The sequence below is a fragment of the Paroedura picta genome, chromosome 1 (genome assembly GCF_049243985.1).
Source record: "Paroedura picta isolate Pp20150507F chromosome 1, Ppicta_v3.0, whole genome shotgun sequence".
Lineage (NCBI taxonomy): Eukaryota > Metazoa > Chordata > Lepidosauria > Squamata > Gekkonidae > Paroedura > Paroedura picta.
In genome coordinates this window covers 183409843-183434002 of record NC_135369.1, presented here as the reverse complement: position 1 = coordinate 183434002, position 24160 = coordinate 183409843, and the positions used below count along the sequence as shown (strand labels likewise).

Genomic DNA, 24160 nt, shown 5'->3' with positions numbered 1-24160 from the left:
TGCAGCAGAAGAGCTCCCTTCGAGCGCAGCCAGCTGTCCCCAGGCAGGGAGCAGCGGCTTCGGCCTCGACGGCGGCCCCGCCGCGGGGCGGTTTCTCCGCGTCTTCGCCCTGCAACGAAGCCCGCGGATCCGGCTCCCGGAAGGCCCAGGGGGGCAGAGGACTGGACGGCCGGGCGTTTGGAGAGCGCAGGCCGCCTTCTGGCGGGAGGGGCTGGGTCCTTTCCCCTGGGGGGGGGGGGGCGACACGCGGGATCAAGGGAGTGCACGTCGGGGGGAATTGAATTGCAAGGGGGGGGGTATCGTGGGCCTGCTTCTTTCTGCATCCCCCCCCCCCAGCCATGTTCGCGCTTGGCATCTGCCGCACAGCTCGTCCCGCGAAAGCGACAGTCCCCCACCCCAGCCCCCAAAGATGCGCGTTTCTCGCGCTGTTCTTTTTCTGCTGCTCCTTTTCCAAGAGAGAAGGGACAAAACAAGCGCTTGGGCTTCTCCTGACCCCACCAGGCGGGCCTGGCGTTCATTGATCATCTCTCCCTCCCCCCCCAATCCCCCTCCCCCTTTATGAGATAATGCAATTACAAACATCAATAAGGAGCTGCAAAGGGAGTCATTATGCGGTGACAGTGATAAATGACGGAGCAAAAATAGCCTGGGTGCCCCCCCTCCTTCTCCTCCGAACAATCTAGGAGCCCAGGGGCTTTGGGGAAGGGGGGGCTGTGCACAGTCACCAAGGAAACAGATGACATCCAAAATGGCACCAAAGAGGGGGGGGGGATAAGCATTCCTTTTATTTTTGTCTTTCATTGGCCGCCTTTCTTTTTCTTTCTCTCAACCCCCCCCCCCCCCCCACTTTGCCTTATTCCAAAGAGTTAAGTTTGGGCATTGAAAACTATGGTCGCGCGAGCAGGGCGCTCTTTCGCACACTAAAGCAAACCCCCCCCCCCCCACACACACACACACCCTCCGCCCCTCCACCCCCTTCTTCTCTGCCCGCCACGTAACACCCAAATTGGTGGAGCGCTGGAGGGTCTGGACTCTCCTTCCGGCTGGGGTGGGACTCGGGGGCAGGCGAGGCTTATTGGGCCAGTGGATCGCGATCTTTGAATTCCCCGCACCCCCCCCCCCATCCCGGTGGCCTTTCTGCAAGGGACCCTCGATGGCCCCCGGGTGAAGCAGAAACCTGCAAGGGGGGGGGGCAGGATCTCAGGTGCGCAACATTTGCAGGCACAAATACCCCCCCTCCCAGTTCTTCAGGATCGCCTTTCCTCCGTGCGATCCTACACCGAGTTTGCTCCCCTCCAGGCCTGTGCATTTCCAGCACTACGGTCCGGGGGAGCTCTGCCTGGCACGGCCCTGGGAAACCGGGGGCCAGAGCCGGCCTGGAGACGCGGCAAACGCCCAACGTTCCCGGCTATCCTGCAGGCGTCCCAGGCGAGTCAAGGATCGGGGCCTCAGCGCCGGCCTTGAGCAGGGGGGGGGGGGAGTGAGGACGGTTCCAGGTTCCTTGCAGCACCTTCCTTTCCCCGGGGCCAAGAAAGCGATTCTTGGCTCTTCCACCCCGCTCTCTTATTCGCCCTCCCGGCGAAACCGGGGACTGGTTCCAGGCGACCCTCGGCCGCGCCGCAACTTCTGCAGGCGCCATCCCGCGGGGCCTGACTGCGCGATCCTAAACAGATCTCAAGCCACTGAAGGCAAAAGGCCGTCCAAGAAAGCACGCTGCGTCAAACCGGCGGGGAATCCGGGAGGGGGGGGGCTCTCAGAAACGGGATGATGGCCCGGGGGGGGGGGATACGTGCCTTGCCTTGGTCGCCCGGGAAAAAGGGCTTTGGCGACACCGAGGAGATCCAGGCGGGGGAGGCGGCTTCCCTTACTCCTCAGTAAAGGACACTTAAGAGGAAGGGAAGGGGAAGAAAGAAAGAAAGAAAAGCAAACTTCTTAATCTGCTATTTGTTTTTCCAAGAAGAATTACAATCTCCCTTTGAAGCGTTGCAGGGTGTTAGGGGGGGGGGGGAGCCCTGCGCCCAGCGCCCTGGCCTTAGCTCTGAGACGGGCCTCGCTGCCCTTCTCGGCTTGCCGGGTCTCTTTAGGGACCTTCCAGGCTTCGGCTGGAGGGTCCCCAGATTGGAAAGACCCCCGCCGACCCTCAGGGCCTCCCCTCGCCACTCGCCTTCTCGGGGTCCGCGGGGTTCCAGCCGGAAGCCGTCGAACAAGGCGTCGAGGCGCATCTGTCCCCGCCGGGAAGGGCGCCCGAAGGGGAACACGAAGGCAGGCCAGAAAGCGGGAGCTGCTCTCTCCGCTCCCTTTCCCCGCCGGAGGCCAGGGCAAAGGCCGCAGGGAAGGCGGCCAGGCCTCCCCCTGGTCTGGAAGGCCTCGAGGAGCAGAGCCTCTCCCGCCAGGCCTCGCAGTCCGTGGGAGAGGGGATTGTTTGATGGGGGGGGGTGTCAACTGAATTGTAATCCTACAGGCCCTAACGAGAGTCGGTGTGTGGCACTCTTCAGGATCGCGCGCTTCTTCTGGACGGCGTCCCGGTTTGGAGGGGTGCCGCCCTCTCCTCACCCCATTTTGCCGCCTCCCCCCGTGCTTAAGCCTTTTGGGAGAGCAATGGTGGGGGGCTCCATCGGTCTTCGACGGTCATCCACCCTTGCAGACAGGGGGCTACCAAGGCGCGCCCCCTCGTCCCACGCCCGAAGGGGCTCCGGCCCGTCCTACGCTTCCCTTCCTGACCCGCGGAGGGTGGCGTGCGTCCTTCGAGGCTGCGGCTGGCCTGGCCCCGACGGCGGGGTCGAGCCCAGGCAAGGCGACTCTTTTTCTCAACCCCAGCCCAGCCCCCGGGCTCTGCTGGGTGCCAGGGAGACGGACGCGGAGGCAGGGGCGCCGTGCAGTCAGCGGGGCTAGAGACGGAGATGGTCCGCCGGCCTCCTTCCGACGTAGGCGGTTTGTGGGTCACAAGAAGGAAACGAGGGCGGAAGCCTGGGGGAGGGGGGACCACAAGCCGCGGAAGTGGGCCGGCCCCCCTGGCCGTAGCGGCAGTGGGGTGCGCTTCGCGCCCCGACGGACCCCGCGGTCATTTGGACAGCACCAGACACAGTGGCTTGAACCCGCGTCTGAAACGGGCGCAAGCCTTCCCACGGGCGCTTCTCCAAACCCACATCTGAATCCGGCGCGTAACAATTCCCGCCGAACTTTTGCAAACCCGCGTGTGAAACTCGGGATGCAAGCATTTCCATGGAACTTTTGAAGGCCAGCATCCTGAAAGTGGCGCGCAAGCATTTCCATGGACACACTTGCAAACCCGCGTCTGAAGCCAGCGCACAAGCATTCCCACGGGGGCGTCTGAAACGGCACATAAACATTGTCACAGAACTTTTGCAAACCCGCGTCTGAAACTCAGGGCGGCAAGCATTCCCACGAAACATTTGCAAGGCCATGTGCTAAAGCTTGGCGTCCGGGTTCCGCCCCTCAGTCGTGACCATCCGCAAAGTCGCCCCCTCCCCGCGCGTGGTTTCTGCGGGGGCCGCTGGATTTCCGTGAGGCCCTTCCACTCTGCGCACTACGGTACTGTGGCCGGCAGCCGGAGAGAGCCGCTCGCCTGGAAGGCCCCACGCGCATGCGGCCTCGGCCAACTTCCCCGGGTGCCTAGCATGGCCTCGGCGCCGATCCTGCGGCGGCGCATCCCACGGGAGGTCTCCGGGCAACGGACGGGGTGCGCAGCCTCCCGCCCCCCTCCCTTGCCCGGCCGAGAGGGACGCTTCCCCGCATCGCCGCCAGGGGGCAGCCGAGGCCGCCGATGCTGCACCGTCCGCTGCCAAGGGAAGCGGCGGGGCTGTGCACAAAGCGAGGCACCTCGGACGGCTGCCAACCCCCAGGTGGGGTCGGGAGTCTCCCGGAATCCCAGCTCACCCCGGAAGAGAAATGGCTGCTGCGGGCGGCAGGGGGGGGGATTCTCCGGTCCTGAAGTCCCTGCATCCCCAAATTGCCCAACTCAGCTGACCGGGCTGCCAACCTCCCGGTGGTGGCTGAGGATCCCTCGCAATGGCCCCCCATTTCCAGACTCCGGAGAGGGATTCTGGGCAAGGTCGCCTCGCTGCCCTTCATCCCCCCCACACCGACCTCCAGGCCTTCCCCCGAGTCAGAGTTGGCAACCGACGGAGAAGCGATGCAACGAGCCCCGTCTTCCCCCAGTGTCTGCAGCAGACCACGGCGGGCGACCAGCAGGCTGCACTGGCCGAGCCTCCCCCCCCCACAACTTTCCTCCCCCCCTCCCCCACCCCCGGGGGGGGCTCTTTTGAAAAGTTGGGCCGTCGCTAGGAGACGGGCGGCGGCCTGCGGGGGCGCCTTCTCAGCGCGCCCATTGAGCGGGGGCAGCAAAGCGTGAGGGGGAACTAATCTCCCCATTGCCGTGTTTGGGGCAATGTTACCTAAATGAATTTTAATGCTAAACGAGGGATAATTCCCTATTTGTAGCCCGTTTACTTCTCACTTTCCTCGGCCTGTTTAAAAGAGAGGGGGAGGGGGGGGAGGGAGAGAAGCCGTCTAAAAGGGGGGGGGTTGCTCCCCTCCCCTCTCCAAAGAGCACTCCAGGCGCGGGGATTCCTGAATGTGTCCTGATTGCAGCTGATTAAGTGGCTTGGGGATAGGAGGAGGAGAGGGGTTGGGGTTGCGGGGGGGGGGGGGGTGATGGGATCCCTCCCTCCCCCCACAAGACATTAAAATGAACAAAGTCCAGTGTGGGATTGGGGGGGGGGGGTTGTGGAGAGAAGGGCTTCTCCAGCCTTGAAGAAAGCTGGTGGGTTTGGGGAGTTTCAAAAATAAAAAGGGAGTGGTTTCTTTGGGGCTGGGTTTGTTTTTTTTTTTCCAAGGAGCCATTTAAAACAAAAGCGCTGGCAATAAACACCTTTTTATGTGGACAGAAACTGGGGCCCTTTCACTCCCCTGGCCTTTCAAAGGGGGGGAAGGAGGTTTGCCATTTCCAGGTTGGGAAAGATTTGGGGTCTTGTTTTTTTTTTGGGGGGGGGGGGGCTGAGGAAGGCACCGTTTGGGAAAGACAGGGTGTGGGGTGGGGGGTGGAACACCATAGAGTTACCCTCCCAAAACAGCCATTTTCAGTTGTAATTGGGATTACAATCAGTTGTAATCCCGGGAAATCTCTACTCACCGCAAGTCTAGAAGAATCCCTATAGTCAAGGATAGCATGAGAAAGATGGGGGGGGGGGGGTGTCAGGGGTGGCCAGCAGCTGCCTGACACCCCGGACCTCTTTCCCAGTTCGGGGGTATCTTTTATTTGGGGGGGGGGAGTTCTCAAAAACCACAGCTACATAAGTAGCACTTTTGGTCCAATGAGATCTATGGGCAGAAATTTAGGATTTAAGGGAAAAGGAGAGAGTAAACATGAATTCTAGCAGAAGCGCACCAGCATCTATCTAGCATCTTCTTGACTGACACCAGCTGTGGCTGGGCAGGAACATTTATAAGCCGCTGCTCACTCCTTTGGATGCTTCCAAGAACAGAAAAGCACACCATTTGTAAAAAGTGTTTCTTTTGACAATTCAGGACCAAGAGTTTGATCGTTTAAATCGGAAATTCACGACCTGAACGCCTTAGGGCAGGGGTAGTCAAACTGTGGCCCTCCAGATGTCCATGGACTACAATTCCCATGAGCCCCCGCCAGTGACTGCTGGCGGGGGCTCATGGGAATCGCAGTCCATGGACATCTGGAGGGCCGCAGTTTGACTACCCCTGCCTTAGAGATTTCAATAGCAGGACTCCTTTGGGCAGAGAGCCAACAGGTAAATACCAACCGGGTTGATCCCTGAGTGGCCCTAAGTGATCCATTAACCATTTTAGGATTAGGAGCGGAATAGAAATCAGTCCCGGTGCACCTCTTCTTGGTGAAACCAGGCAGCCAACCCCACCTGAGTAAACCAAAAGGGAGGCGCATGACGCATCAACAGCCCATCCATCAAATGCATCCACAGCATGCAACCTGGGCTTCTCTTTCATATCCAAGAACGGTTCCAGTTGGGTTTACGGGACACACTGATCTGTATGGCAAGAGACCACCCCGGTGTTTATTCTCTTAAAATAAGCAGGCTTTAACTAAAATATTTGTATGTGCGTTCCAAAACCCCTTAGGAAACGCTTTGAATAACCGCGATTTTATTTTGAGGAAGATTATGAGGCATTGTATCCTAAATTTTGTTATTTGATTCTGTTTAACCAGTTTGGCGACAGCACAGGGAGAGCACCACTGTGCTCAGAAATAGGTTAATGGCCCAGCTAGCAGCGGATCACAGCACAGGATTTATTTACAAACAGTAGGTATTTTTAAACGACTTTCCACCCCCTTTAACTACAAATAGTTCACATGCAGGGTTACCCTGTTTTGAAAGGCGGGGGGAAAAAAGGACACATGTTTCCAACTTACGACTGCAAACAAGGGACTAGGACAGATCTTACGTAATTGCTACTAATTAGGAATATTCTTAACCTTCCCAACCAAAGAGAGGACATCTCTCTCAGGTTTTAAAGAAGGACTCAAAAGAGGAGGGACACCAAATGGGGGGAGGGAGGGGGGAAAGGCAGACATTTGATAACCCTAAATTAATACAAATATGCGTGCGGATTTAGGGACTATTTTTTTAAGTGCTGCAGTTTCTAATCCTCTAGTTTAAACAAAAGTTTAATGTGGTTTGTTAATGCAAATGTCACCCGCCAGTCATTTAACGAGATGCGCTATATATATATAACGCTGCAACATGCTAGCACTTGGTAACGTGATTTACTTTAAAATAAAGGCATGTTATGAAGTCACCCTGTGCTCAACTTGGAGTTATTCTGAGAGAGAGACGGGCATCCTTGTATAAAAGCCACTCAGGATTTGGAGGGCTCAAGGGCAGGTAAATAAATGTCACAAGCGGTGCGGCCGGGCGTGACAAAAAATAATTTGCTTTTATTTTAGATTTCAGATTTCGTTACTGCACTCAAACTACTACAACCGGGCTTTGCGTTATTGTACAATCCAAACGGTTTCGATCAGAAACGCTAAGACTCAATGTGCAATGATTATTATTAATAATAATTCGCTCCTTGGTTTCTTGATAGAAAAAGGCTATCGACAAGCGTTTTGTTTAACCACAACAAAAGTAAAATTAGCTTATCCCACTTAGTAAAATCTGTATGCATGCCAACTCATACCAAACTGCTACATTTACAAAAAAAAAAAAACGTAATAATACAGTTCATTTTTCCAGTCCTTTTTTGTGTTTTTTTTTGTGGGTTTTGTTGGGTTTTTTTCTTTTTTGCACAAAATTTATTTACAATGTATACATAATATGCTCCATGATGGGACTATGGAAAAATGCATGAATGATGCTTCCCCCCCCCCCCATAAAAATAAAAGTTGACGTCGTAAAAAATAACTCTTCGTGATGGGTGTTTTTTGTGTTTGAGCGGTGGAGAACAGGAAGTGATGTTGTTGGTGTTATCTGCTGTTTCATGGGGACATGATGAGGACGACTCTCCCGATGTGGCGATTTTGGGTCCTTTCGGCTTCCATGCCTCTTCCTTCTCCTCCCAGGCTCCTTGAGACACACACAGGGCTTGCAACAGCTGATTAATCATTGCTGAGGACGGCCGGTTTTTCCCATCCTTCCCGATTTACATCTGTTCAGGCCAATTCAAATATGGTGAGTAAATGAATTAGACATGCAAATTCACGCCCCAGGCTAGATAGAAGGGGGAGGGGGGGAAAGAAGAAGAGCTAAGAAGAAAGAACAAGAAAAAGAGAAATACAGAGTGCATGGCTGAAATCCTAGGAAAGAAGAAATGTTCTTCTGCCTGACATAGTTTTTTTTTTTAATGCTTTAAAAAAACTGCAAATTCGTGGGGTGGGGGGGTTGTTGTCTGTCATTTGCAGGGTAACTGTAAGGCCTTTTCATTTTGTTTTTTTTTTAATGTAAGGAGGCTTCTGAAGGAATTGAAGAGCTATGGAAACAACACACATAGTGTGGAAAAAAATTCACATTTTTTTCTTAAAAAATCTATAAGAAACAACGTAATATGGATAATAGAATAATACCATTTTACAATATTCCACTCTGTTGCCTTATATAGTTATTTTTTTTTGCATGTCCCCCCCCCCACCCCAGACGTTGAACCAGTTTGCGGTTGTGTCTTGTCCTCCTTTCTCAGGGTCCCTGTCAAAGATGAATTGGGGGAGCTCCTTGGTCCAAACTAGAGGCCAAGATCGGAACTCCATCCGGCCACTGCCGAGGCGACGACACTCAACTTCCGCCATTGCTGAAGATAAAAAGTAGATTCCCTTAGACTACTGAGCATGAATGTCCATGGCTTGTCCACTCATTGCCGGATCTCCTGCGTTGAGCATGGTGGGGCTAGTTGCTGACATCGGCATTCCGGGGTGGGGGGGCCCTCCATGCATCAACATTGCTGGGTGGTGGGGGTGTCCAGGAATGTAGGTATGCATCGGGGGGCCGTGGCGCAGCTGAGCTGGATGTGGGGGCATCTGGGGTGGCGTATAACTTGGCTGTCCCATATTCATGCCCATCGGACCACCCCGAGACACATAATCCCCAGGCATACTTTGCAGTCCTGTGGGTGGGGAGAGAGGAAGGAAGACAAGAAAGAGAGAGAGAAAGACTTGTCAATATTAACCCCGATTTACATTACAGGCAACACGGCTTTCTCAAAAGACTCGAGTCTTTTCTTTCTAGGAGTTCCGCACAGAAACGAGCGCATGAGGTCCTTGGGAATATGCACACAACGTTTGGCGCGTACCGGGCACAAAGGTTTGTTTACAGTTTCCATCAAATAAAATAAACGCGGAAGTGACTTGTTCCTCCACCCCCAGAACATTTGGAAAGCAGAAAACGCAGTTTACAGCACGGATGTGGTATAAGCCTACCATTGTACCATGGTAATCGATGGCATTCTGTGTGCCAAACTGCACCCACTGAAGAGATGTCCTCAGTCTCCCCTGGAGGAACGATGCAGGGATGTGATTCTAGTGGGTGGGCTGAAAACAGCGGATAGGATATGTGCATATAGGCCACAGAGGGTGTGTGACAATGACAGCTTGCGGTGTCCTTGGTTCAATCTCTTTGTGTGCTCTGCCCTCTCCTCTTGTTTTCAGAGCTGTGTTTTTCTAGTGTGCCAGGCACAGAGAGCACGTAATGGGTTTGCAGGGGAGAACTGCAATTGACCTCTACAAATGCCCTTGTCCACGTGGGAAGGGAGCGGGGTCTTGTGCGTGCCAGCCCCGTTCGGAGTGATTGCAGAGGGCTCTGCTTAGGGCAGGTGTGTGTTTTATGTGCTCCCCCTGTACATCCGCTCCCGTGATTGGCGAGGCTGGTTTGGGAATGCTGCTGAGCATATGCACACAGGCGCCTCTTCCACATGTCTGCCTGTGTGGACCCCCGGGTGACATCATGGGGGTGGGGCCAGTGCCCTCAGGCCCATCCTCTCTCCCTGTGCCTGGGAACGCAGGCAGATGGGATTGGCTGCACAGATGCAATGTGTTTAGCAAAGGGTTCAGAAGAGGAGTCACGGTTTCCTCCACTTAGACAAGAAAAATAACAACTGGGAATCCCAAAGGGAAAGAGCCCTGTTTTGTTATGTGTGTGTGTGTGTGTGCGTGTATCTGTGTGTGTGTATACAATGTATACACATACACATATGTTTGTGTGTGTGTATATATATATGTGTGTGTGTGTGTGTATATATATATTGTATATATGTATTTGTATGTATGTGTGTGTGTGTACCTGCCACGCAGCTCTTCTTAACTGACCAAACGGCAAAATATATACGCCTTATTCAAGATAGGCTTCATATGAAGCTCACAGACTGATGATATTACAAAGGATGACAGCTGAATCAAACCTGTTCTTTCTTCTTTTTTAAAAAGAAATGCATAACAATCAATAACAGTTATCAATTAATTCCTTCCCTGTGACCGTTCGTGTCTGTGGGGGTGGGGGGTGGAGTGAGTGAGTGAGTGAGAAAGAAAGAGAGAAGGGGTGGGGTGGGGGAGGGAGAGAGATACAGAACTCACTCAACCTTTCAGTGATGTTTTTGAGAACAATAAGAAAAAATTGGGCCTAGGACAATAAACCTCCCGCTTTCCGTGGGCCTCTGCCTTCTGCATGGATTGCTGGCGTTGATGGGAACTGACAGGTGTATTGTTTCTGGAGAGGTGTATTGTTTCCATAATCGGCCAGGGTGAAAGGCAGAACGCGACCGCTAAGTAGGTTCAATTGGCTTCAGTTCTAACTAACGGTGCGCCACCAATGCGTAGGAACACCTTGGAACCAGGTCTTCAGGCTGGGGCAACGAAGAGCTGTTTAATCTAGCCTAAAGGAACATTTCTGAACTTAATGAAAATTGGTTATAAAATGTACTGTACGCACAGTGGTTTAATCAAAAATAAAAAAGGATGGTTTTTTTTGGGGGGGGGGGTAATAACCCTATTACTTTAATTGGTCATGAAGCATAAAATACATCATTTAAAATTTAATCGACCTAGGAAGTTAAGAAACAATATTGAAATTAACTGGCTGGGGAGGGGCGGGGGACACACACACACACACTGGGCAACGAACGAATAAGCCAGTTGTGTTTCCCCCAAGCTGGGAAGGAATGGTTTCACAATGGAGAGACTTTTTTTTTAAAGCCAAAAAAACTTATATTTGAGCCACATGGCAGAGGAGACGCACAGCTCTGGCCGCTTCAAATGGTATGTTAATGTGTGTGTGTGTGTGTTGGGGGAGGGGGGGCAGGGGCACCAAACAGCTTTAAAAAAAAATCCCTGGCTTTAAGTTCAGAAACGATGCTTCAGGAACATAACTAAGGAAGCATTCAAAAAGGTTCTGTTTCCACCTAGACGAACTTTTATTTATTTTTCCCCCCACTGCCCATCAATCAAGACTTTGTATGATGCAGATTGTGTGTGTGTGTGTGTGTGTGTGTGTGTCCGTTAAATAGACAAGAGCCAGAAACTGGGGCAGGGTTTTGTTGCTGATTTCTCTCGGCCTGCTACTTGCAGATTGCATTAATGATCTCTATTTTTGTATACCGAACAAGTCAAATCCATTTGTCACACCGCAAGTGATGGCATACTTAATTTGGATATAGTCAATTAGCCTGGGCTAAGCTCTCTAGCCTGCTGCGATCACCTCTTATTTGGTATTCTCCTTTTTCCCTTTGCCCTGCGTAATCCCATTATGACTGACGGACAAAGAGAGGAATAAACTTTTTCTTTAAAAAAAAAAAAATTAAGGAACTTGAAAACAAAATCTCTATTGTACGCGAAGCTTTCACTTAAAAAAAAAAAAGAAAATCCCCCAAATGAAGTCTCTGGGTTGGTTGTGTGTGTTGCGTGTGTGTGTGTGTGTGTGTGTGTGTGTTTTTGGTGTCTTGCAGGTTAGTGTAGAAATGTAACTCATGCATCAACTGTGGTTAGACAGATTTATGACACTTTGGGGACGTGCTCTTTCCTCTCTGTGCACCGCTGCAGCCTGCTTACATTTTGCAAATCAGTCTGTTACTATGACAACTCCTCCCCCCCTCTCTCTCTCCCCCCCCTCCTCTTGGCTGTTTCTTGTTTTTGTCATGTGGTCAGTACTGTATAATAGGAACACGCGGGGATAAATGTACATCACATACAGTTGCTTTTCTAGGCCTGGAAAGCACGATCCAAACAGAGGAAGGGAGAGGGAGAGGAAGGAGAAGAACAAGAACCACGGATCTCATGGAAAGACACGAACAAGCATGAAGATATGGGCAAGGCGAATGTTGGGGGGGGGGGGGATATAAAACCACTGCTGGAACAAAGTGAAGACAAGACCCCGCGTGTACTTACTTCCCCCTGGCTTTGCGATTGGTTAACTAGATGAAGGTTACATGTAGTGCCACTGACCCTCCATGCCCATATTCATGCCCATTCCACTCATAGGTCCTAGAAGGGAGAGAAAAAAAATCCAAGAAGACGCCAAAGAATGAGCAAAGTCAACAGATAGTGCCAAAAGACCCTTAAAAAAAAAACACACACAGATCCCAAAGGGGGTCGGAGCAAGGTTCAGAGAGAGAGAGAGAGAGGAGAAAAAGAGCCCTACATTGTCCGTGGCCTTTTATTTACTTATTTATTTTTGGCGTGGAGGAGACAGGCGAAGAAGCCAGGCTAAGCAGGTGAGGTGGAGCAGGAGGGCAAGGCGGAGATCACCTGTGGTCGAGTGCGGCACGACTGACATTACGACTCGGGAGGGGAGCACATTGCGTTTGCGGCACTCACCTGGCGCTCGGATTCCCATGTGCTGCTGCCCATCCATCACAAAACCTCCCATTGGCTGTCCGTCTGGATTATAAGGTGTTCCTTGGCTGACTAAAAAGGGGCAGGAAAGGGCTTAATATCGCTTTGGAAGCAAAAAGAAGAACCCACCAGTCGTCTTGGACGAAGAAAACTAAGCAGTTCATTTCCAGACATGCTTGAGATCAAAAGTCACGACTACAGAACTCTTAAAACAGGAACCAGCTATTATTGTCATCTCTTCTTCCCTGATTTCTTGTTTTCAGAGGCGGGCAAACAGATTCGGACAGTTTCCCGGTCTCGCATTGAGTGACTCTACTTCCCTCACGTGGCTGTGGCTATACGATACAGCATGGATCCCCAACATAGTGAACCCATGGGCACCTCCACAAAATGGCGGCCACAAAATGGCCGCCATGGCTTATCTTCAGCCACACAGTGAAGACTCTTGGATTGTAGGGACCGTGGCTGTCAATTAAATGTTTTTTTTTTAAATCTGCACTGCCAATCAAACCTTCAATAGCTAATCAGAAACCTCGCTTGGCAAAGCCCCATCTGGCCCTATCCACTTTCTAAAAAACGGGGTGGGTGACACAGTGCCCATGGGCACCTCATTGAGGGCCCTAGCCTAATAAGTACAGAAGCCATGTGCTTCTTGCAGTCCTCCGCCTGCAGGAAGTCTAGAGCCTGCCATTTCGCTTACATTTCCCATGTCTGTCTACAAGCTGACTGGTCAAGGTGAGACCCCATCTCTGTGTAATTAAGTTTACATATGGACCTGGTTCTGCTAGAGCCAAGAAATCTAGGAAAGATCTGCCACTGCAAAATACACATGGCCCAATAGGGGGAAATCGGTTAGATCCAAGGCCAGTCGCACTTGAGAGACCGACAAGATTTTCAGGATTCAGACAGATATCCAACCATGGAAGCTTTGACTCTCAAAAGATCATACCCTGAAAATCTTCGTGGTCTATATAGTGCTCCTGGAATTGAGTCTAACTGTTCTCCTGCAGCTCCGTGTGGTTGCCCCCTGAAAATTCAATGGCATTTGTGAGACAGCCGTAGCACCGAGAACACCTTAGATTTTTGGTTTATAAGCTTTCAAGATGAAACGTCTCTGGTATCTGAGGAAGAGAGGTTTGACTCTCAAAAGCTGATATCCCGAAAATCTCATTGGCCCTTTAAGATGCTACTGGTGCAAACTTTAGCTGTTGTCCTGTAGACCAACATGGCTACCCTCTGAAAAGACGGGGAAATTGACCGATTTGATAATTTCTGTAGGGGGTACTGTACTATACCCTCGTGATCCTATACCCACGTACTCCTACTGAAGCTGTGAGACCGGGGGTCCGATAGCCTTGCCTACCTATAGCAATTCACAGCCTCCATCTTGAAAATCAGTCAACTGCGTGTTTGACATCATGCAAGAAAAACAAATAAGGCCACTCCCACCCCCAGCTGACAAGCTGAGAACACCCATAAGCAATCATCTCAATGCTTTTATTTTTAGATTCTAGATGCAAGCCCCAAATCTCAAAGAATGGGAGCGCAAGAGCTGTTCTATCCCAAAACAATGTGAGATACCCAAAGGTGGAGGGGGCTGGAGCGTTAACCAGAGACAGATAAAGATGAAATACGAACAATCGAGCGTTTTCACTATTGCTCCTATTCTGGATTTTTAACAGAACATTAAAAGCCAGCTTCAGAAGAAAGCTGCCTTGGGTTATTAAAGCACATAAAGCTCTCCCTCATTGAATGTCTTTGAACTTTACTGAGTCCCACAAGCGATTGTGACCCCTTTGCCCTTTTGACAGGTAATAAAGTTTACAGCAATTCCACACCAAGCCGTGCACCAGAGAGTGGTCACAGGAGCAGAAAGAACTGGAGGGGGAAAAAAATCTAAACAAAAATAATCTGTTTTGTAACAGGGATGCTAAACTGCATGTCAATATGCCCCTCGCTTCACGTAGCCAGCATCAATTAACATCTGCCGAAATGCGTTTATTTTTTTCGGTTGCGTTTGAGTCGACTTAACAGTTGCAAATTTGTAATCGAGGCAAGACTGGCCTTGTTTGGAATAGCAGGTCGTTCCTGGCATTCCCTTTTAACTTATATACCAGGCAATGGACATCCTGGTGAACAGCTTGTGAGTGCTTTTTGCCACTATGATAGAACGATAGTTACTGAGTCGGAACTTACCTGCTCGATTCGACTGGTCTATCATGGGCTGAACTATTCTTCTTCTAGCATTAATAAACCTGCAAGAGAGAAAGAAAGAAAGAAAGAAAGAAAGAAAGAAAGAAAGAAAGAAAGAAAGGAAAGAGAGAGAGAGAGAGAGAGAGAGAGAGAGAGAGAGAAGAAAGAAAGAAAGAAAGAAAGAAAGAAAGAAAGAAAGAAAGAAAGAAAGAAAGAAAGAAAGAAAGAAAGAAGGGAGGGAGGGAGGGAGGGAGGGAGGGAGGGAGGGGGGAAAGAGAGAAAGAAAGAAAGAAAGAAAGAAAGAAAGAGGAGGGAGGGGGGAAGAAAGAAAGAAAGAAAGAAAGAAAAGGAGAGAGAGGGGGAAAAGAAAGAAAGAAAGAAAAGGAGAGAGAGGGGGGAAGAGAGAAAGAAAGAAAGAAAAGGAGAGAGAGGGGGAAGAGAGAAAGAAAGAAAGAAAGAAAGAAAGAAAGAAAGAAAGAAAGAAAGAAAGAAAGAAAGAAAGAAAGAAAGAAAAGGAGAGAGAGGGGAAGAGAGAAAGAAAGAAAGAGAGAAAGAGAAAGAAAGAGAGAGAAAAAGGAAGGAAGGAAGGAAGGGAGAGAGGGGGGAAAGAAAGAAATAGAAAGAAAGAAAGAACGAGAAAGAGAGAGAAAGAAAGAAAGAAAGAGTGCATTAGTTAAAACAAATAAAAGAAGCAGCAGCAGCATAACTGGTCTTTACTCCAAAACATGGGGGAGGGTCTTGTCTAGGCAAGAAGACTCAAGTGCAGCAAAATCTGTAACCTCCAACGACCTTTCGCAAATACAAACCTCGGGTTTCGGGGCTGATTAATGTCGGGCTGCTTTTACCGCAGCCGGACCCTTCCATTACATCTTTTCATAAGGGAATTGGTGGAGTTTGGGGAAAACAATAGCTGCATCTTTCGGATGCATCTTGGGTGGGTGGCAAGGATGAAAAGGTAGGGAAAGAGATGCGTGTCCCGCAAAGGCCTCTGTTCTTGCTTTCCACTCACCCTAGTAGACCAACAAAGATTTATTCAGGGCGTGAGCTTTCGAGTGCTTGCACTCGAAAGCTCACGCCCTGAATAAATCTTTGTCGGTCTTAAGGGTGCTACTGGATTCTGATTTTATTGTGCTACTTCAACACGGCTACTCATTTGAATTACTCACCCTATTTGTGATACTTCTGGATCACGCCTCTGTTTTTTTTTCTTCTTTTTTGCCCTGCCCCATTAAAAAAAATAATAAAAACCTCCCCATCCTCCTTCAAACATAATTCCGTTTTAATGTCTACCGTTAAGATTATGAACTGTGTTGGCCACTCCCCATCAAATGAGAACACGGCTGGAGTTTTATCGCCGCCCCGCCTCACTTTGCTGGAGAGTCCAGAGCAAAGCAGTCCTGGGAGATTTTTGTGGTACGTCTCCTGCCCACCCACCCACTCCCCACCCCTACTGCCACCCGCTTTTCCTCGCTCTTTATGTGAAATCTGAGGTCAAGGTGAGGCCGCTGCAATCAAGTAATGGAACTTATCGGTTTTGCTTTCCGCTGTTGGGTCTGAAGGTATTACAGTAAACATTGTGTTACGCTGTAATTACGGGATGAGCGATAAGGGGAACAAAATCTGACTCGGATGCGAAGGAGATAACGGAAACATTGTCATCCAAACTTAAGCATCGTGAACGTTTTCTCTCGAGTTAATTAGCTCCGGACTGTTGTACGGGAGACGATAGTTGATTAAGATGCAAAGTGGAGATAGTTAATCGGGTAATGCAAACGGCCAGATCTTAGACAAGGGGAAAGAGCCTACAAGTAATCGGAGTCATGCTAGAAATGCCCCACACTCTGCTTTGTTTGCTGAGGACACCATCAAATACTGCTGTCCTTCTGGCTTTTGGCAAAAAATGTCCGTGTGCGGCAGAGCGTTCTCGGGGTATCCTGTTTCCCGTCCCAACTAGCTCCCCTTCCCAATGCAATGAGAGAAAACAACATCCAGGCATTCAAAATGGACATGAACCCCAGCAGAGAGATTTTGCTGTAGACCAGGGGGAGTCAAACTGGGTCCATCCAGATGTCCATGGACTACAATTCCCATAAGCCTCTGCCAGCGAATGCTGGCAGGGGCTCATGGGAATTGTAGTCCATGGACATCTGGAGGGCCCCAGTTTGACTACCTCTGCTGTAGACAGTTCCAAGTCAAATCAAAAGAACAGCGGCAACAATCCCCTTCCCTCCCTCCATACAGCCTTGCTACTGTCAGCTCGCAGTGGGGTTTAGAAGAGTTAGGCCTATCTTTTTGGTCTCCTCCTTCAAATAGGGTTGGGCTTGGTATATCTTCACCTTCAAGTGCAACCCCTTCCACAAATCCATCAAAGAGGTTATTTAGACCAGTGGTCCCCAACCTTTTTTAGGCTGGGGACCGGCAGGGCATTGGGCCGCGCCCGCAGGGACCGCGCCCGCGCGGGCCACGCCCACACGTCGGGCCGCGCCCGCGGCCACGCCCGCGGATCGGGCCGCGCCCGGCCGCGCCCGCCGGCCGCACCCGCGAGCCGCGCCCGGTCGCGCCCGCGGATCGGGCCACACCCGCGGGCCGCGCCCGTGGATCGGGCCGAGAGGGCGCGGCCTGCACGGGCGCGGCCCGGCCCTGATTCCCTCTCCCCGCCTCCCGCAGTAAGAAGCTTCCCGGGCCGCAAGCTTGCGGCCTGGGAAGTTTTTTACTGCGGGGGTGGGGGGGGCGGGGAGAGGGAGCTGCGGCCCGGCGCCATGGCCTTTGCGGCCCGGCAACGGGCCGCGGCCCGCAGGTTGGGGACCACTGATTTAGACAATGGGTTTTCAGTTTTCAGACAGATAGTTCCTTGTACACACGCAGTTTTGCATTAAATGGACACCTGAATCCCATTGGATCTTAAAACTATGCAGGCTGATGGCAGTCCACCAAAGAAGTCTGGGGTTGCTGTGCCCAGGCAGTGAATGGTAAAGCACCCAAGAACATCTCTTGCCATGTCATGGATGGCTCAGGCTAGCCTGATCTCATCAGATCTCAGAAGCTAAGCAGGATCAGCCGTGGTTACCATTTGGATGGGAGACCACACCAAGGAAGTCCTGGAGGAAGCCAATGGCAAACCACCTCTGGACATCTCTTGCCTTGAAAAGCCCTACAAGGTCTGCTCAGTTGGCTGTGACTTGAGACCACATTCCACCACCACCATACAAGTAATTTCTTGGCAATCAAGTGTATGTTTCTAACTAATGTTATTAGCATTAATGAAAGATGTTATTCTCTAATGCCAAATTTGTTTCAAATATGTTCCCATTTGCAAATACGATTGTTACTCTTGTTCCCAACTCCCCCATTATTGTTAAATATTACCGATGTCTGTGCGGAAGAAAGGACACAGCACATTTCCATATTCTTCAAGCAGAATAGATATTCGCCATCAGGGGAGGAAAACTCTTTGGCCCATGTGTTGAAAAGCTTGCATGCCCTATCACAGTTCCCTCTCCCAGAGGGAGGAGGAGAGTGACTCCACTTAACCCCTCACAACCTGGAGACAGTGTAAACTGGTCCAAAGTAACCCATTGCGTTCCACGGCTGGGTCTTTCAAGCACAAGACTGGTGCTCTGCTTAGAAAGAGGATGGTGAGTTGACAACCTCAAAGGGAAAAGAGAGTAGTGGTGTGCTCCACCTGACACACTGGGAGCAAGCTGAACTCTTGTGGTACCTCCGTGGCTTTGGCAGGGTTGGAGGCTCTGAGGTTCCGGGAGACAGAATCTGATGCAGCTGCCTCCAGCCCTGCAGTCAGCATCCCAAGGACTGCTTCTCCTTTTGGTACCCAGTGTCAAACAAAATGGGATCTGGAGCTTAAAGAAATGTGGGCACTTGAGGGTAAAGTGCCATCACCCTGCCCTGGATGGTACTACCTAGCCCAATTTTGCCCCGTCTTGGGAATGGAGTCGGATCGGCCCTGGTGAGTCCCGTTGGAGTAGGCAATGTCTGGTGTACAAAGAAGAGAAGAAGACCCTGAAGGGGGTCAGAGAGTTCAGGACCTTTCTACCCTTTTAAGTGTGCTTTCTTGTCCTTAGACTGATAATCTCAGGGTAATTTCCTCCTTCTTCTTGGAAGCTTACCTGTCTCTCCTTTAGGTAGCCATGCAGAGAGCAGATGTTATCCTATATCTCTCTGCACTATCACACAGCGCCCTTTCATAAATAAACCTTTTCCTCCCTTAACCTAAAATATAGCATGTGCATATCCATGACTTATCCGCCCTGCTGACAAATACTTGGATGGGAGACCAACAGGAAAGGTTGCTACGCAGAGGCAGACCATGAAAAGTCACCTTTGAATGTCTCAAGGCAAGAGATGAGCCCTGGTTTCTTGGGTGGTCTCCCATCGAAATTGCTTAATTTCTAAGATCCGACAAGACCATCACTTCAGTAATATTGAAGGAAACGTACTGAGAATAACAGAAAAAAATGGGGAGGGGTTTTTACATAAATGTAAGGGATATTTACAGATTTCTACCCACTCTTCATTCACTTTTTATTCTGGGTTCCAGTTATGAAAGTATAAACTCTTACATTAAAATCATCATCTTGATAATTATGTTGTATTAAAGACACATTTCAGACGCGTGAGCAAAAGGTTACGGCAATCCTCATCTCTCATTATAAAACACCATGTAAAATAGGCAATTAAAAAATCTACCTTTCTGCCCATTAGTTAGCTTGCACCATGACCAAATAGAAAACAGCTTGGATTTTCAGAAAGTGGTTTTCATACATGCTTTCAAAGGAAAACAACAAAAACATAAGCTTCTTTCAAAAAAGAAGAGCACCACGAAAGCCAACTGGAATATTTTATTTGTATTAATATATTCCATTTACTCTTACCAGTTAGTTGGCTTCAACAGTTGGAGAAACCTCTGCGCACAGACCAATTTTCCTGTCTTAATTAGCTGTGTAATTGGTAAAAGTCTGTTGCTGAAGAGATCTGTGGGCCTGCCTGTGTGCTATCCTCACTCCATAAAGGAAGACCACAGCCTGTGGAGAGGATCCTCCTACCCAGGGTGGGGTCACAGCCAACATGGTGGTCTAAGCCAGTTTGGTGTAGTGGTTAGGAGTGCGGACTTCCAATCTGGCATGCCAGGTTCGATTCTGCACTCCCCCACATGCAACCAGCTGGGTGACCTTGGGCTCACCACAGCACTGATAAAACTGTTCTGACCGAGCAGTGATATCAGCGCTCTCTCAGCCTCACCCACAGGGTGTCTGTTGTGGGGAGAGGAATGAGAAGGCGACTGTAAGCCACTTTGAGCCTCCTTCGGGTAGGGAAAAGCAGCATATAAGAACCAACTCTTCTTCTTCTTCTTCTTCTTCTTCTTCTTCTTCTTCTTCTTCTTCTTCTTCTTCTTCTTCTAAGCGTTGGCCTAGGATCTGTGAGGCCTAGATTTGATTCATCATTCTACCATGGAAGCCCTTCGGGTGACCTTAGGCCAGTACGACACTCCCATCCTTGCCTACCTCACAGGCCAGTTTAGAGAATAAAATGGAGAGGAGACCCAAGGTGAGTTCCTTTAGGTCCCAGCTTGGAAGAAAGGCAGATTACAAAGAAATAAATTTACATCCCCCATCTTTCTCTCTAAAATGGACCCAAAGTGCCTTGCTCCTCCATTGTATCCACATGAGTCGGTGAGGTAGGCTGGGCCATACAGGTAGTTCCAGTCCAAGGTCACCCAGTCAACGGTCGCCTGCAGGCCGCGCTTCATGTGACTCTGGGCCTGCCCTGTGTTTATTTATTTATTTTATTATATTTATATACTGCCCTCCCTGGAGGCTCAGGAGGTGTTGGAGGTCCAGAGGCACAGAAGTGGAGAACTGTCCTCTGACCAGTGGCATGGGAAACGCAGTTGGTTAAAGAAGAGCTGTGAGCAGGAGGGGCCACACTGTGGCTCTCCAGGGGCCCATGGAGTACAGTGACCGCCAGCCCCTACCAGCAAACACGCTTTCCTCTCCGCCTCTTAATAAGCCAGCAGAAACCTGCGGGAAAGCAGATTCAGGAGGGAGCCATGCTGGTTTGAAGCAGCAGGACAAAGTCTGAGTCCTGCAGGGGCATCCGGAAGACCCACCGAGTTTGATTCTGGCTAGAAGCTTCCATGGATAGCGCTGGACTCATGAGAAGACTGTCAGGGCACCAATCACCGATCAGCTGGAGACAGCCACGGAGGGAGGGGCTGGTGCGGTGCACCTTGTTCCTCCCCCCTCAAGACGGAAGTGCTTGCAACCGAGTCTGGCAGCACCTCAGAGGCCCATAAGACTTTTGTGGTAGGAGCTTCTGAGAATCAAAGCTCCTTTCGTCCTGTATGCATGCGATGCCCCGTAAAAATCTGGATGGTCTCTCAGGTGCTTCTGCAAGGCTGCCCTCAGAAACCAGTTTTGCTCTGGAGCCTGCCTGAGCTGCTACTGGCCCTTGGTTGCACTACATGTGCACGGATGACAGCCACGTCCTGAAGAGCTGACGAGGCATGGTGTGTTGGCACACTGCCGCTGGGCCAGATTTCCAGGGGTGAGTCCTTGGGGGACAGTTACTGGCTGCCTTCTGAACTATTTATAGGCGATGGGACTCCCCTCCCACCACGGATGTATTATCTGAGGAACCCCGAACATCGGAGCTGGCAACCCCGAAATTCCTGGGCAGAACAATCTGGAAAGGTCTGGAAGACTGTTCTTCCCCAGTGGATTTCCAAAGGCAACACCTTCCCCCGCGGACCTCTTCCCAGTGATGATTGCAAAAAAGGACTAGTACGGAGTGATAATGTTGATTAAAACTCAAAATCCGTTCTTAAAATACGCGTCTGGCCTATTTCAGTTCTGCATTGTGGAAACCACAAGCCACAGATTTCTTGGTATGAAATTAAAAGAAGCCGTCTCCGAGGGGCTGATTGGAGATCGCTGCCCAAGTGTGAGGAATATTTACCCACAAGCTATGCTTTTTAGAAGAAAAACGTCCCTGATGAGCATCTTCTAAGCATCACCCAGAGTGCTCTATCAGGAAAATCTGAAACATTTAAAACCAGCTCTCCCCACCCCCCAATGCCTTCATGAAATGTTCCATTTTACCGACGGGTTAACCACAGAAAACTCCCTTTCGGCTTCTATTCTCCGCACACGTTTCATTTCACAACAAACTCTTTAGGCTGGTGTCGACTTAGAATTTACCCTATGAGATCTATTCAAATGAGTAGCCGTGTTGGTCTGAAGTAACACAATAAAATCAGAGCCCAGCAGCACCTTTAAGACCAACAAAGATTTATTCGAGCAAGCACTCGAAAGCTCACGCCTTGAATAAATCTTTGTTGGTCATAAGGTGATCAGATTGTCCCACTTTTGGAGGGACATCTGGGGGTACCTGGCAAATTGTACTTATGTTGAAATTAAAAAGATATATATTACAATACTATTTTTGCGTTCTATGTGTTCTATGAAACTTTTTGTTGCTCTATATAGACCAAAATTTTAATCAAGAACCCCCCCCCCCCGGTCAATGGTGTCCCACTTTACCAATGTTAAAATCTGGTCACCTTATCTTAAAGGTGCTAGTGGACTCTGATTTTATTGTCCTACGAGATCTAGCCCTCTTCCGCATGCACCTCGATTCCTTTTGGACACGTCGCACACAAATGCTTAACCTAACCGTTATCTTTTCCCTAAGTATTCTCATATGTATTTTTGTGTTTAGTAGCTAATCTGGGGGAGGGGGTTGGGCAGAAGCCATGTGGCCAGCTGCCTTCAGGGGGATTTCAGAGGAAAAGAACATTTTCCTTCTGGGCAAAGTAGTAAAAACGACATTCTTGCTCCTCCCCCCCCCCTGCAGAAGTCAACTCGAGGTCAGCTCCCAATTCTTGTATCTGTTTAAATAAACTGGTCCAGCTGTTTGTTTCCCAAATACCCTTTAACCTTCTGTCCCATCCTCACTGCCTTTGTAACAGAATACTTTGCATCAGAGTAAACTCCATGCCCCTGTACATTAAGGGGGGGGGGAGAGGATACAATCGTGGAAGATATCCCCCTCCCGCTTTTCTTTACAATTGAAACGATCCTATTACCTTTTTTTTTAAAGTCTTACTGCTGTGAAGGAAGCCCCATCTCACTTTCGGCATCTTTATCAGTTTTCGGGGGTTTTCATTTAAAAAAAAAACAACAACAACACAAAAGCAAAACTTTCCTCTTAATATGGAAAAATGCATTTGACACAAATTTATATTTAAAAAGCCATTGGTCAGTTGGAAGGGCAAGCCGTCTGATTCCGAAATGATGTGCACACACGTGGGCCGGGGGAAGCAGGCGAGATTTTTTTCATCCTCAATAACTTTTTCTGAGTTTAGATTATAAGTTTTTCTCCCTGGCCTAAAGGCAACCAGGCACCTCCAAGCTGGAACGTGAGCAAGTAAAAAACCGATTTCTGTACTGTTTCTTGAAATTCAGTTCCCCATAAAAATATCTATCTATCTATCTATCTATCTATCTATCTATCTATCTATCTATCTATCTATCTATCTATCTATCTATCTATCTATCTATCTATCTATCTATCTATCTATCTATCTATCTATCTATCTATCTATCTATCTATCTATCGTGAAAATAAGGGCTGCTTTCCAAATATTAACTAGTCCCTCTGTAGGAAGGCAGGAAACCTGCAGAAAACCCCCTACAGAGACTGTAGAATGCTTTCTCCAACAGCCCACAGAACAATCCCTGGGCAGAACTGTGCTCCCCTTTTCAGCCCGTGCTGTAGTGTCAAAGATCAAATTTGGACTTCTGAAAACACCGTAAGATTGGAAATAGCAGTAACGTTTTGTGTTCAGTTCTTCCAGGCAGAGTTAGTTGCCCAGAAAGAACCAAAGACAAATGGAGAGAAGTGGAGATGCTGAGATAAAGCTAATGGTCTCTTTCTTTGAAAAGAGGGGAGACCCATAAAGCCATTTTCCATATATATATATTTAAAATAAAGAACAAGAGGAGCCAGCCCTTGCATCTCCATGGCCACACATGTGTTTAGTGTCGTCTCTCAGGCTCCCAAGGTCTCCCTCCCTCCCCCTGACCCCGGAGTCCTTCCTCCACATTGTCACACAACGCATCTCTGGTCACGTGGAGAAGATGCGGCTCCAGACTCAGTGAAGCAGCAACCTGCCTTTGAACTTTGACCTTCAGCTCCGCTGCCTCCACCGAGATGTACAAGTTTTGTTTCCTCTAAACGAGAGGCAGCCTTCCGGGGGATGACAAAGGAGAGGGATCACTGTTCTCCCGCTTTGCAAAAGAGCTAGGGAAAAGAGGATTTTCGCAGGGCCACAGCATCTGTCCTGGCAGACACCATTTTGTAGCCAATGACATTTTCGATACAGATCGGCCCCTTTCCCCCTACCTTGCTGCACTCCGCCCCCACTCCGCCCCCTACGCACGGTATCCCTTTGCCTTGCAGGCTGGTATCCCTTTGCCTTGCAGGCTGAAGTGAAAAATCCTCTCCCTTCTCTCTCCTGGAGCACACGCATTTTGCACTGGGACTAAAACAAGGCCCTCCCTCTCGCCGGCAGAGCCTGCTAAGGCCGTCTTGTGTTCAGGAACCCTGAAAAGGTTGGATCGCAATCTC

At 49.8% G+C, this 24160-nt stretch overlaps 1 protein-coding gene across 3 annotated transcripts in view; it reads right to left on the bottom strand.

The window, feature by feature from the left end:
• Positions 1-6926: 6926 nt before the first annotated feature.
• The window catches only part of MEIS1 (Meis homeobox 1), a 218151-nt gene continuing 200917 nt past the window's right edge, over positions 6927-24160 (bottom strand). Inside the window, exons 10-13 of one of the 3 annotated variants that reach the window (XM_077314857.1) lie at positions 14519-14577; positions 12305-12394; positions 11876-11971; positions 8369-8607 (exon numbers count right to left, since the gene is read on the bottom strand). In XM_077314857.1, coding sequence (XP_077170972.1) covers positions 11913-11971; positions 12305-12394; positions 14519-14577 — 208 coding nt within the window. In that variant the 3' untranslated portion in view covers positions 8369-8607; positions 11876-11912. Of the gene's footprint in view, positions 8608-11875; positions 11972-12304; positions 12395-14518; positions 14578-24160 lie in introns of all 3 variants that reach the window. The other 2 variants (XM_077314850.1, XM_077314866.1) reach the window with 2 other exon arrangements.